The sequence below is a fragment of the Panthera onca genome, chromosome B1, assembly GCF_046562875.1.
Source record: "Panthera onca isolate mPanOnc1 chromosome B1, mPanOnc1 haplotype 2, whole genome shotgun sequence".
NCBI classification, from domain to species: Eukaryota; Metazoa; Chordata; class Mammalia; order Carnivora; family Felidae; genus Panthera; species Panthera onca.
Genome location: NC_138342.1, coordinates 207,496,459 through 207,510,052, shown reverse-complemented (window position 1 = coordinate 207,510,052; position 13,594 = coordinate 207,496,459). Strand labels below are relative to the sequence as shown.

The following is a 13,594-nucleotide window of genomic DNA, read 5'->3' as shown; positions in this document are numbered from 1 at the left end:
CTGCCCCAGGCTGGGAGATGCTGGCTTCCGCCACAGTCTCTAGTCCCATCCCGGGATCCGGAGGCGGCTGCAGCGGGCTCCTGGCTTCTCGGGAGTCGCGGCCCCGGGCCCGGCCCCTATCCCCGCCTCACGCCCCCACCTCCACCCCCTCCCGCGGTCCAGGCACGGCAGCCTGGCTTCACCCTGGGCCGCGGCGCGGGGGAGGGGCCCCTCGGGAGGCGCGCGTGGGGCGAGAAGGGTGCCAAGGCAAGACCCGAGCGTGGTGAGCAGAGGTGCTGGCTCCCGCTGGGTTCTGTGGCTTGGGACCCAGGGACCCCGCCCCACCCCCCACCGGAGCCCCCTCCCCTCTGTTCTCTGCACCGCGCTGGGCCGGCGTCGGAGCTGTGAGTACCCTTGACAGTTAGGCCTCTGTGGCATGCGCAGTGGTTGCCTCTTCTGAAGTGCGCAAGCGCGCTTGTGTTTGGTGGTATTGCTTGTTGCCGGTTACTGAGAAGTGGCAGCTACCCAAACGCGGATCCTCACTGCTGGGGTGTTGTGGCCAGGCGGGTTTGGCCTGTCTCCGGCGCTAGTGTTGAGCTCGGGAGGTAGTGGAAAGGGAGGGCGGGGTGAAGTCTCTGTGGAGCCCGCAGGCTTCACAATGAAGAGGATTTGGGGGTTCGGGAGGGAGAAGGGCATGTCGCCCTTGGGCTCCGCTTCTGGCTTGCAGAGGCAGGGCAGGGGCGTTGGGCAGAAGAACAATGGAATTGACAACTTGCTGCTGGGTTACCATGTCCAAGACAGAGATCTCAGAAAGATCCACAAGGCTGCCTGTGTGGGCAACGCAGTGCAAGTGCAGCAGATTCTGTTCTTCGCGGAAAATGGCGTGGATGATAGAGACAAGATGAACAGGTAATAGGGGCTTGGAGGCTGGCAGGGAGGAGGCGGGACGGACCTGGGAGAAGAGCACACCTGGCCTAGCTCTATCTGTGCATCCGAGCCCTCCCTCAGGGTGCTGGGTTCTCTTCCCTCCTGAGATCCCGCTGCCCCTCGGTCGTGGGAACCCTACGTGGTCTAACACCAGGCCGACAGCATGAGCGGCAAAAACAATGTCTTCAGCTGCCCTGGCACGTACTTGTTAATTCCTGAATAGACCACTTGACTCTCAAGTTTGATGTGATTTACCCAAATTTCAATAGTTATACACATGAAATTAAGTGTTGACAACATGTTGTTTTTAATGGACTCATTTTCATACCATTGTAAGGGCTGAATTGTACTGTAGGGCTAACGCTTAGCTTGAAAGTAACAACTTTGTTCTGACACTGAAGGTCAAAAGATAAAACCTTGCTTTTATTCTTGTAAATCATACTTCATACTCTTGTGGCTCAGGCTTTACCAATGAAGGGAACAAAACCTCAAAAAGAGCATCAGAGACAAGGTCAAGGAGATCCACTGGTTGCAACTTAGCGGCAAAAAGTCTAAAATAATTACCGCATTTGATAACTGTCTCTGACTCATCTGGCAACTGTTTCTAACTCATCTGGGAACTGTTTATCTGTTCTGTTCCCAGATAATGATAAAACGATGTGATCGGCTTTAAAAACTCTGTAAACTGGCTGTTCGGGCCACACTCTTATCAAGAGTGTTGGTCCCAATGGGTCGGCCTTGCCTCTCATTGTAATAAACTTTGTTGCAACTGTCACTGGTGCCCGTAGCATTGTTTCAGGAGTCGCGTGGATGCAACACCATAATGTCATAGAAAAGCGCATAATGGGAGAAATAATTCCTGTAATCAACTTCTGGGCTAGAAATTCTTGGGACAAAATCCAGTATCCAGTTTATGTCTGTGTACACTTAGGTATGTATGCTATTTCCTGAGGGACCTTGGAAGGACATTTTCAAGTGGAAGATGGCTCTGAATAGGAGGACTCCTTTTTCTCAAAATGTGTACCCTTCCTGTATTTGTCAGTGTTAGGTAAAGCAAATGAAAGCATCCTGGTTTTAAGAATTTTGAGCTACACATGCTCTTCTTGTGATGTCATTAAGGAAATTTTTGGACTCACTATCTTGTACATCTGAAAGTGATAGAACACTGTATGTTAACAAACTGGAATTAACCTAAGAACTTATGTTTTTGTATAGGAGGTAGATTTGCCCTTCCAGATATCAAAATGTACCTGAAATTTCCACAAATTATTCATTTACAAACAGCTGAAAAGACCGATAAAGGAGTGGTGCAGAGTAGAACATGACCAACGCTCAAATATACATAAGACTTTTGAATTTGATACTGGTGACATTTCATATTAGTAAGAAAAGGTGAATTATTCATAAGTAGTGGAGAAACAGCCGATTTGGAGAAAACTTGTTAGAATTTTATCTCCCTAAAATAAGTTCCAGATGGGATATCAATTTAAAAATTGTAATATGCAAAATAAGAAAAGTGACAGAAAAAAATCCCACAAATGCCTATTTACCCATCCTAAGAATGACTTGAAAAGCAAGACTTTTGGGGGGTGCCTGGGTGGCTCAGTCAGTTAAGCCTCTGACTCTTGATTTCGGCTCAGGTCATAATCTCAGGTGTTCATGGGTTCAAGCCCTTCAACGGGCTCCCTGCTGTCAATGTGGAGTATGCTTGGGATTCTGTGTTGCTTCTCTGTCTCTCTCTTTCTCTCTCTCTCTCTCTCTCTCTCTCTCTCTTTCTCTCTCTCTCTCTCTATTTCTATCTCTCAAAAAAAAAAATTGGGGCCCCTGGGTGGCTCAGTTGGTTAAGCGGTCTGACTTTGGCCCAGGTCATGATCCCATGCTTTGTGGATTCGAGCCCCGCTTCAGGCTCTGTGCTGACAGCTCAGATTCTGTGTCTCCCTCTCTCTCTGCCCTTCCCTTGCTTGCACACTGTGTCTCTGTCTCCCAAAAATAAATAAATATTAAAAAATGTTTTTTTAAATCAAGAATTCTGGAGATTGATTTAGCAACATAAAAAACTAAAAGCATCTATCAGAAAATAATATTATTAAAATAAAAGACAATGCACTTGCAAATATTTACAACATATTTGTATCCGACAACAGAATCTAACTTCGTTTTACAGAGAAGTCTTTGAAATCAAAACGAACAAAAACCTGTAATTTGAAATCGTGCAAAGTATTTCTTTGCATATCTACAAGGGACCAGTGGACATAGGGAAATATAGTGTCCCTGGGAAAAAAGAAATTTAAGTGAAAAAGGGACTGAAATACGGTTTTCCGTCTACAACCTTTGTGAAAATAGAGTGATGGTGCTTATACTGCCGCTTAAAGTTTAAGTTGTTTTCGACTTTCCAATAGACAATTTGGTGTAAGTACCACATTTAAAAATATGTATTCCTTTTATCCATCAATTTTATTTCTACTAAAATATCTTTAGGAAATCACTAGAGATAAATGGCATACATTTTGCTTTTCTCAGCACTATTTAAAATAGCAATGTATTAAGAAGAACTCGTATAATGGCTTTTATAAGTAAATGTCATTACATCCATAAGATGGATATGTGATCATTGAAAGTGGCATAGATAATAGATATACACAGACATGCAGAGCTGTGCTTTAGTTGATCATTAAGTGAGAACAAAAATCAGTGTGATCATAGGTACACACAAGCAGTTTTATGTTAAGCCCAAAAATGCACAAAATGTGATGACATTTGTTATTTCTGAGCCTTTGTATTTACATGCATTTTTCTTTGCCTTCAAAGAAAATCTGTGCTTTCTGCAGGAAAAGGTGTATAAAGGTCCTATTAAAAGTTTATTATCAACAGAAAGGGTTTATTGTCGTTGAAGTAATCCTGGAGAAGAGCAAGAATATTGATCTTATATACATAAAAATAATTTCTCACTTTGTGTTAAAAAATATTTTTGGATGTAAAATAAGAAAAGTGAGTTAATTAAAATGTTTTTTGAGGATTGGCATATTTGGACAACTTTTGGCCTCTTCAAAAGTAAAGGGAGTATTTTTATTTGCACTTGTAGATTTTATTATGCATATATTAAGCATATACATATGTTTTCTGTTATAGGTAGCTTTATTACGTGTAATAGGTAAATGATTTATATTAATCATGAAAATAAAATATATTAGTTGTGTCCTTGTGAAAAAAATAAGACCTAGCAGATATAAGTTTACTGTTTCAGAAGTATGCTTTCCTTTATATACCTTTTCTTTAAAAATATTGAACTCTCCAAATGTATTTATCCACTCTTTCCATCCATTTATTTATCACCTAGAACCTGCACATATATTATATAGCGGAAATACTCTACCCAAGATCCTTTTGTTCTCAAAGACTTCAATTTGCACAGTATGAGCAAGAGGAGGAATTTTATTTATTTATTTTCTAAAGATTTTTTTTAAGTTTAATCATTTATTTTTTGAGAGGGATGGGGTGGGGGTGGGGGTGGGGGGAATGGAAGGACAGAGAGAATCCCAAGCACGCCCCGTGCTGAAAGCAGGAACTTTTGCAATACACTTTTCAAAGAGTCCCAGCACGGGGCTTGAGCCAGTGAACATGAGATCGTGACTTGAGCCCAGATCAAGAGCTGCACGCTTAACAGACTGAGCCACCCAGGTGCCCCAGCTTTTATCTTGTTTACTTTATGTTTTAAGTGTTATTTATTGTTGAGGGTGAAAGCATGAGCAGGGGGAAGGGGAAAGGGAGAGGAGGGACAGAGCATCTAAAGCAGGCTCTGCACCAGATTTTATTTTTAAGTAATCTCTATACCCATCGTGGGGCTCAAATTTACAACCCTGAGATCAAGGTCCTATGCTCTACTGACTGAGCCAGCAAGGCACCCCTAAGATGAGAAATTTTATATTGAACTATTAGGACTTAATCTCAATGGGAAGTTTTCCTCCTTCCTTTCAAATTTTCTGAAGATAGGAAATTGTAAAAGATAACCTTTACCTTACCTTCTGAAATTTATGAGAGTAGTAACTACTAATATTGATCACTGGAAATACTTGATTTTCGTACAATCTGCAGACCTCAATATTTAATAAAATGAGCTGTTCCTAGTCATTGGAATCCTGAGTTTCCTGTGGCTTAAACTTTCTTGAGAAGCAAAGTAAGAAGTTCTTAAAAATGTTTTCCTTTTGTTAATTTTGTCCTCTTTTCCTATAATGCTTTTCAGAACTAAAATTTATTTAAGTGCCAATCATATGACTAGAACTGCAATAGACCTATTGTATATACCATCATTTCACATAATGGAAGGCACCAAGATTCTATGCTGTCCCACTATTTTATATACCAATTACTTTTTAAAGTCCTGCCATTTTCAGTTGTAAGACATTTTGAGTTATAAATTGCATTCCAATGTCAGAGATATTAAAATGTGACAAAATGAGCATGTTAGAATCATTGAAATGCAGTATTCTTGCTAATCCTTAAAACATGTCTGCAAAGTAGGTGTAATTGTATCAAGGTACCTAATTGAAGTGTTGTTTATGTAAAGCAGTAGTAATGGTAAAAATTATATTATCCAACAACTATTGAGATGTTATTTGTGCTAGGAAGTGTTCTAAATACTTGCATAGATCCTCATTTAAGCATCACAACGAGGTCTTGTGAGATAACTACTCAGTATTTTATTTTATTTCATTTCATTTCATTTCATTTCATTTCATTTCATTTCATTTTATTATTAATTATTTTATTTTATTTTATTTTATTTTTTTAATGATCTCTACACCTACTGTGTGGCTTCAAACTCACGACCCTGAGATCAAGAGTTACATGCTCTTCAGACGGAGCTAGCCAGGTGACACGAGACAACTACTATTTTTATCCCCTTTTGTTGAGGACATTGAGGATAAGTCTAAGCAATAACTAGTGAGTGACAGAGTTAAACTAGGATTCAAACCCAAGTGGAGCTGAATCCCGATGTCATACTCTGTCTCTTCAAACAGGCTGCTTTTTATTAGTGTGATGAGTAATCACTACTAAACATTGTACTTTCTCCATAGGAAAACTGAACCTTTGTTTTGGAGGCATAGGAATAACATGCTACTTAATGTTTACAAATTCTTGAATTAACTGCAAGTTTTGAGAGAGTGCACTATCATTTCCTAAAAAGTCCTCTCACTTTTTTAGGACTGCTCTCCATTTGGCCTGTGCCAATGGCCATCCAGAAGTGGTGACCCTCCTAGTAGAGAGGAAATGTCATCTTAACCTCTGTGATCATGAAAACAGGACAGCTCTCATGAAGGTATGTAGTACCAGCTATGTCTGCCTGAGATAGATTTGATGTCATTACTTAGAATGCAAATGAAATTATTGCCTTGAAACAAAACGAGGTGGTGAAACCTTTTGGCATGCTTAATTTAAATTCTCAGAATTTACACTCTGTTTCTTGGCATATCACTGACAGGCCGTACAGTGCCAGGAAGAGAAATGTGTAAACATACTATTGGAAAATGGTGCCTATCCAAATATTAGGGATGTGAGTGGCAACACTGCTCTCCACTATGCGGCCTTTGGTGATAATATATCCATAATAGAGAAGCTGCTGCTATATAATGTGAATACTGAAGCAAGAAATAAGGTAAATAACAATTTATACAATATTTGAAATTTTATATATATACATGAATATGTTAGCCTCAAAATGTTTTATTTCACACACACACACACACTCACTCACTCACTGAATTCTATACATCAGGCCCTGTCATCATGGAAATAACTCCAATGCCAAGTCAGGGAGGGCTAGAAAAAGGTAGTGCCCACAGAAAGGGCAAAGTTGTATCTCTCAGCCACTCTTCCACCCCAGAAAGAAAATGTTTCCATTAGTGCCTACAAGTGGATGGTAGTCTCAGAGCCCATAAAGGACTAAAGGTCTAGAGGGGAGTGAGGTGATGATGGAGGCTGGGTGCAATGCAGGGGCTTAGGCAAGGGGTGCTGCTGGGGATAGGTGGGAGGAGGAAAGGAGACCCAGACCCAGCAGGGAGAGCTTGGATGTGTGCAAGCGGAAGGAGAAAGCAGCAGGTTGTAGGTGCTGGGCACTGTAGGCCCCGGTGCTCTGAAGATGAGGGCATTGGGGTCAGGTCATGTCTTGACATCCAGCAAAGGCATCTACTTGTGTTGGTAGCCACTCGGCCACCCATGTACCATGTTGGGGTGTCCCACTTCAGAGAGTAGCTCCTGCTCAACCTTGTGTAGCTCCTCAGCAGGGTTGTAGCTATACATGGGGAGTAGATGATGGCCACACTTGCTGGCCCACTTTCCTTTTCTTTGACATGCATTACCTCTCACTGCTGAAGCCCCTAGAGGAACACCCTTGGTTGACACGGGCAGGGTCAATTTTACGTATTTGGAAGTTCAAGGATTCCCTGAATGAAAATATTTGGCAATAACTTATTTATCTAAGATTTCTTCCTTCTTTCTTCCTTCCTTCCTTCCTTCCTTCCTTCCTTCCTTCCTTCCTTCCTTCTTATTATTTTTTATTTATTTTTGAGAGAGAGATACAGAGACAGAGACAGAACAAGAGGGGGAGAGGGGCAGAGAGAGGAAGACACAGAATCTGAAGCAGGCTCCCAGCTGTCAGCACAGAGCCCAATGCAGGGCATGAACTCATGAGCCATGAGATTAAGACCTGAGCCGAAGTTGGATGCTCTACCAACTGAGCCACCTAGGCACCCCTAAGATTTCATTTTAAATGAGGATACTTCTAAAGAAACAGAGAATACTGCTTTGTTTTATGTATTTATGGCAAATATTTATGAAAACAATATATTTGTTAAAGGTAAAACTTATTTTGTTTTCAAATATTTTTCCCATCCAATTTTTTTTTATTAGTGAAAAACAACACAGGAAAGCAAAATTTGCCCTAGGATTTGTATTAAAACTCAAAGAAAACAAATGCATTTTACAATAAAAAACATTGCTGCTGTTGACAAGTTCCTATTTGATTAAAAAGTGATTTATAAAAATGGGATTTATCTTTTATTGGCCAAGGCTTAAGAGAAAAAAGGGGAAAGGAGGGAGCAGTCAGAACTAAGTAGGCCAATTTGGAAATTTGACAAGTGAGAGAAAATAACAAGAAGAGGCTGTTTGTTTTATTGTTTTTTTTTTTCCCCCTTCAGTTTATATGTTTAGTCAAGGAGTCTTCAATTTTTGAGGGGAATAATTGTTACTTAGGGAAAGAGTGAGTTGCAAACCTGCCTAGAGACCAAGTGTAGGAGGACTCAGAGGAAATCAGATTGGCAGTGAACAGGTGGTTGATTAAGTGGGCAAGGAGAAGAAAGAACAAATAATTAACTGTCATATAATCCTATTCTGGCAGAAACACCCACTTAGGTAAGAGTCTAAACTCTGCTCTGAAATCTAGAATATCTTGATGGGAAGTAAGAAGTTTAAAAGTAATGAAATCAAGTTGCATTTTGACTTTACATTTAGTCCCTGTTCTACCTCTGCTCAGGGAAATTAAATGCAGTTTTGATAAGTCATTCTTTTGGCTAAGTCTTCAAATGATAGAGGGAGTTGGCCACATAGATGAGACTGATGTGATTGCTGCACCAGCTCTCAGCTAGAATTGTGGTGGTGAATCCCCGTGCCCTGGGGAAGTTCCAATTTTTTTTTAACAAGCCTAAACTCTCCCCTGAAGATTTTGAGTAAATCTAGTAACATGTATACATAGACATGGATATTTAGAAATATTTTTTTTGAGACTGTGCTACAACTCTTGGTTAAGAACTATTGGGGTGTGTGGGTGGCTCAGTCGGTTAAGCGTCTGACTTCAGGCTCAGGTCATCATCTCACAGTTCACAAGTTCTAGCCCCGTGTTGGGCTCTGTGCTGACAGCTTAGACAGAGCCTGGAGACTGCTTCATATTCTGTAGTCTCCCTCTCTTTTTGCCCCTCCCCTGCTCATGCTCTTTCTCTCTCTTCCACAAAAAGTGGACATTTAAAAAAAATTTAAAAAAGCTAACTACTGAATGGAGGGGTACCCAGGTTGTTCAGTTGATTAAGTGTCCGACTTCCACTCAGGTTGTGATCTCATGGTTTGTGAGTTCGAGTCCCACATTGGGCTCTGCACTGATGGTGCAGAAACACATGAGAGTCTCTCTCTCTGCCCCTCCCCCACTCGCTCACGCTTGCGCTCTCTCTCTCTCTCTCTCTCTCTCTCTCTCTCTCTCATATTCATAGCCATTTGGTTATTACAAGCAGTGTTTTCCTGATTGCAATAGGAAAAATCTTGAATCTTCTTTATTAGTTGAAGCTATGTGACCGACTGTCTTATGATGTCTGTTAAATTCATATAGCCCTGGCATAATCCAAATGGTAGTTTTAAACATGGAAATGTAGTTAGTGACAATACAGTTGGGAATTGTTTCCATAATTTAGTTTCAGCATAGTTGTGAACTAATTTGTCTATTTGATTAACAGTCTGGGAGAATTAAACACAGATAGATTGCAGTTTTAAGAAGCATTGGAAAAATTCTTAAGGTGTGTGTTACTAGTCTTTTTGTGGTGATTCTTTTAGACAGAGAGAGCGTGAGTGGGGGAGAAGGGCAGAGGGAGAGAGGGAGAACCTCAAGCAGGCTCCAAGCTCAGTGCCAAGCTTGATGCAGGACTCAGTCCCACAACTCTGGGATCATGACCTGAACTGAAGTCAAGCGTCAGATGCTCAACTGACTAAGCCACCCAGGCTCCCCTCTTATGAGTCTTAATAGCAATTGTTATTATGTGTTTGGGCCTAAGTTTTTGCTAAAACGTGATACTGATACTTCAGGAAAGATTTCCATACAAATATTTGCTTCAGGCACAACCAAAATACCCGTGGGCTATTGACTAAATTTGGCCCCTGGATGTGTTTCGTTTCCTCCATAAACTGAGTCAACATTTAAAATTATGACACTCATGCAGAAATCTGGATTTCAGACTTTTCTTATAGAATCATACCTGGTACTTTGAGCCCATACTATTGTTTGGTATGCATTCCAGCGGCTGACCTTTTTATATGAGGTGTGTGTGTCTCCAGTTTGCTACTGTCCCCACTTAGGTTCTTCACTTACTCGAGTCACCTACTTTGCCTCCATAAGCATTATGTTTACAATTACTGTTTTATTTTATATATATATATATATATATATATATACACACACACACACACACACACACACACACATATATTTATACACACACATATATACATATATACACACACACACACACACACACATATATATATATATATATATATATATATATATATATATATATATGACTGTGCTAATCATATCTCTTTTGGACACAAAGAAACCTTGATAATTTTTTTAAAGTTAATTTTGACAAAGAGAGAGAGAGAGAATCCCTAGGAGGCACTGGGTTTGAACTCATGAATCATGAGACCATGACTTGAGCTAAAGTCAAGAGTCAGATGCTTAACTGACTGAGCTACCCAGGCGCCTCTGTTTTACGGTCTATTTTGATAAAGATTTCAAGGTTTTCAAGGCAATCCATATTAATTTATAATATATATTTTGTATTTTATGTTAATGTCTTCGGAATAGGATTGAATTTTCCAAGTTAGACTTTCTAAGTTGTTTTTGTATTGTATTCATTTTTTTAATGTTTATTGATTTTTGAAGGAGAGAGAGCACGTGCATGAGTGGGGGAGGGGCAGAGAGAAAGGGAGACACAGAATCCCAAGCAGGCTCCAGGCTGAACTGTCAGCATAGAGCCCAATGCAGAGCTTGAACTCACAAACCATGACATCATGACCTGAACCGAAGTCGGCCTTTTAACTGACTGAGCCATCCAGGTGCCCCACAAGTTAGTTTGAAAACAAGACACTTTTTCTTTCTGTGTACTATAAATAATCGTATTCCTGGGGTGCCTGGGTGGCTCAGTCAGTTGAGCGTCTGACTTTGGCTCAGGTCATGATCTCGCTGTCTTTGAGCTTGAGCCCCTTGTGGGGTTCTGTGCTGACAGCTCAGAGACTGTAGCCTGCTTCGGATTCTGTGTCTCCCTCTCTCTCTGCCCCTTGCCCGCTCATGCTCTGTCTCTCTCTGTCAAAAATAAACATTAAAAGAAACAACATTTGAATAATCGTATTCCTATTGGAATATTTGCAAACCGTATTAGATTAATCATGGTTACAGTTGAATAGGTTATGCCTATTGCAAACAATATTCTCTTTCTCTTCAGAATTGTTCCCTAAAAATGCAAATAATGTAGTCACTTTCATTATGCTAAAAATGATCTGTATAAATCAGTGTTTGAATTTTTATTGATAAGCCATTATATTTTTATTTCCGATTTATAGTTTCCCTAAAATATAAAGTAGCTATTCCAGTGGAAACTGGAATACAACTAGAATACAAACAATTTTTTTAGAAGTAGATACGTATTAGGGTCCCAGGATTATTATAATTGACAATAAAATTTCATATGGAGCTTCCTAACAGTTAAGATAAAAATTTAGCATTTTATAATAGGAGAAAGCCCATGGGCTATTTAATATTAAGTAATCAAAGTTCATTTGAAGCTTAACTCTTGGAGTTCTGAGCCCATCTCCTTAGTGACCCATTTGGAGCAGTGATGCCTTATGTTTACATCTCGGATGTCAGTGGATCCTGATACCACTGACAGAAGACAAGCAAGTTTTATTACTTGGGGAAAAGTTTCACCTTTTCGGAAAGCTCTCCAAACTATATCCCGGAAACTCTGATTCCTCAAATGTGAATGTTTGCCACAAAAAGGATTGTCAAATGGGGACTGAGCAGTTTTAAATGGATTTCTGTAATGCCAGACATATAATGCAGCTTTATAATATTTCTCAAACATAGATGATCATGAAATCTTTCCATTGGGACATAGTACTTACCTTCTGGCAAAGTAGGTATTCTTTGGAAGATAATTTAAGAAACACTACTCCAGAGATCATCATTTAGGTTATTAATTCAGTAAAAGTACTTAAAGCATATACTGCTGTGTTTTGGAGTTTGGAGATACAGAGATAAGAAATAGCCCCTGCTCTCAAGAAGCTCTTGGTTTAGATAGGGAACAATAACTACAATATACCATGGTAAGTACTGTGATAGAAGCAACGATCTTGGAACCAGTGAGTGTTTGAAGTGATTTTGGGAGAATGACTTCATATAATCTGTTGAAGAAGGTGGAGAAGGGCTATTTTATTAAAAAGAATTTTTAATGTGTATTTCTTTTTGAGAGAGAGAGAGAAAGAGCGAGGGGAGAGAGAGAGAGAGAGAGAGAGAGAGAGAGAGTGAGAGAGAGAATCTGGAACAGTCTCCAGGCTGTGCGCTGCCAGCATAGAGCACAATGCAGGGATCGAACTCACAAACCCTGAGCTCATGACCTGAGCTGCAATTGGTCACTTAACCAACTGAGCCACCCAGGTGCCCCAGTGGAGGAGGGCTATTTTAAAGAGAAGCAGCAGCAGGTGAAAGCACAGTGGTGGGAAGGAAGAGGCCATTTTTTATTTACTTTTTGTATTATATGTTTCAGTTTAGAGGATCTTTTGTATGTTTTAAAATTCCGTATGGAAAGGTGTAATTTTGTAAATTCTAAATTGTTTTTGCTTTTTTACAGGATAACATCACACCACTTCTAGTTGCCATAAATGAAAACAAACAGCAAATAGTGGAAGTTTTAGTAGAAAAGGCAGCAAATATACATGCAGAGGATAAATTAAAAAGGTGCAGTAGTTTTCTTTTCAACCTTAGTATGGTTCTAGAGTGGTAATAATTATTCAAGTCAGGAAGATTAACTTCAGAAGAAGAATATTAATTTATAATTATATAGTGAAAAATGTCAACACATCACCAGTTAGGCAGAAAGCAATTATTCTGACTGGGCAACATGAAGAACAGGGTATAGCAGAATTCATATGCCTTGATGATGTTGACTCGTGTCATTTGCAGTGTTTATTTTTAAGTAGGTTCCATGTTCGCCGTGGAGTCCAAAGCTGGGCCTGAACTCATGACTCTGAGATCAAGACCCGACCTGAGGTCAAGCGTCTGATGCTTAACCAAATGAGTCACCCAGTTGCTCCTGCAATGGTTTTTTTTTTGTTGTTGTTTGTTTTGTTTTGTTTTGTTTTTTCTGCCACATGATTTTGTGTTAACTAAAGGGATTTCATTTTAGTTTTATAAAGGATGGACTCTCAGCTCTTAATTTACTTAATGGCACAATATTGGCCTTCTTAACCCATTTATGGTATTTTTTAAACTTCTACTTCATAGAGGGACCTGGATGGCTCAGTTGGTTAAGCATCCGACTTTGGCTCAGGTGATCATCTCATGGTTCGTGGATTGAACCCCACATCAGGCTCTGTGCTAACAGTGTAGAGCCTGCTTCGGATTCTCAATCTCTGTCTCTCTGTCTCTCTCTGTCTCTGTCTCTCTCTGTCTCTGCCCCTTGCCCACACTCTCGTGTGCACTCTCTCTCTTTCTCAAAATAAATCGTAAATAAACTAAAAAAAAAAAAAAAGAACTTCTATTTCATATACATTTTTCCTTCAAAGATGTATATTGGGGTGCCTGGGTGTCTCAGTTGGTTACGTCTATGACTTTGGCTGTGATCATGATGTCATGGTTCGTGGGTTCGAGCCCCAC

General features: G+C 40.1%; 1 protein-coding gene across 1 annotated transcript; it reads left to right on the top strand.

The window, feature by feature from the left end:
- The first annotated feature begins 457 nt into the window (after positions 1 to 457).
- LOC144614960 (putative ankyrin repeat domain-containing protein 26-like protein) lies at positions 458 to 13,293 on the top strand. The gene is made up of 4 exons (XM_078441395.2): positions 458 to 888; positions 6,109 to 6,223; positions 6,386 to 6,559; positions 12,570 to 13,293. The coding sequence occupies exons 1-4, from the start codon at positions 638 to 640 to the stop codon at positions 12,720 to 12,722; spliced, it is 693 nt and encodes a 230-aa protein (XP_078297521.1). The 5' UTR covers positions 458 to 637; the 3' UTR covers positions 12,723 to 13,293.
- The last annotated feature ends 301 nt before the right edge of the window (positions 13,294 to 13,594 follow it).

Coding starts and splice junctions, on each gene's coding strand:
- LOC144614960 (XM_078441395.2), top strand. CDS start 638: ATGAAGAGGATTTGGGGGTTCGGGAGGGAGAAGGGCATGTCGCCCTTG. Junction 889..6,108: donor GATAGAGACAAGATGAACAG/GTAATAGGGGCT, acceptor TCACTTTTTTAG/GACTGCTCTCCATTTGGCCT. Junction 6,224..6,385: donor ACAGGACAGCTCTCATGAAG/GTATGTAGTACC, acceptor TATCACTGACAG/GCCGTACAGTGCCAGGAAGA.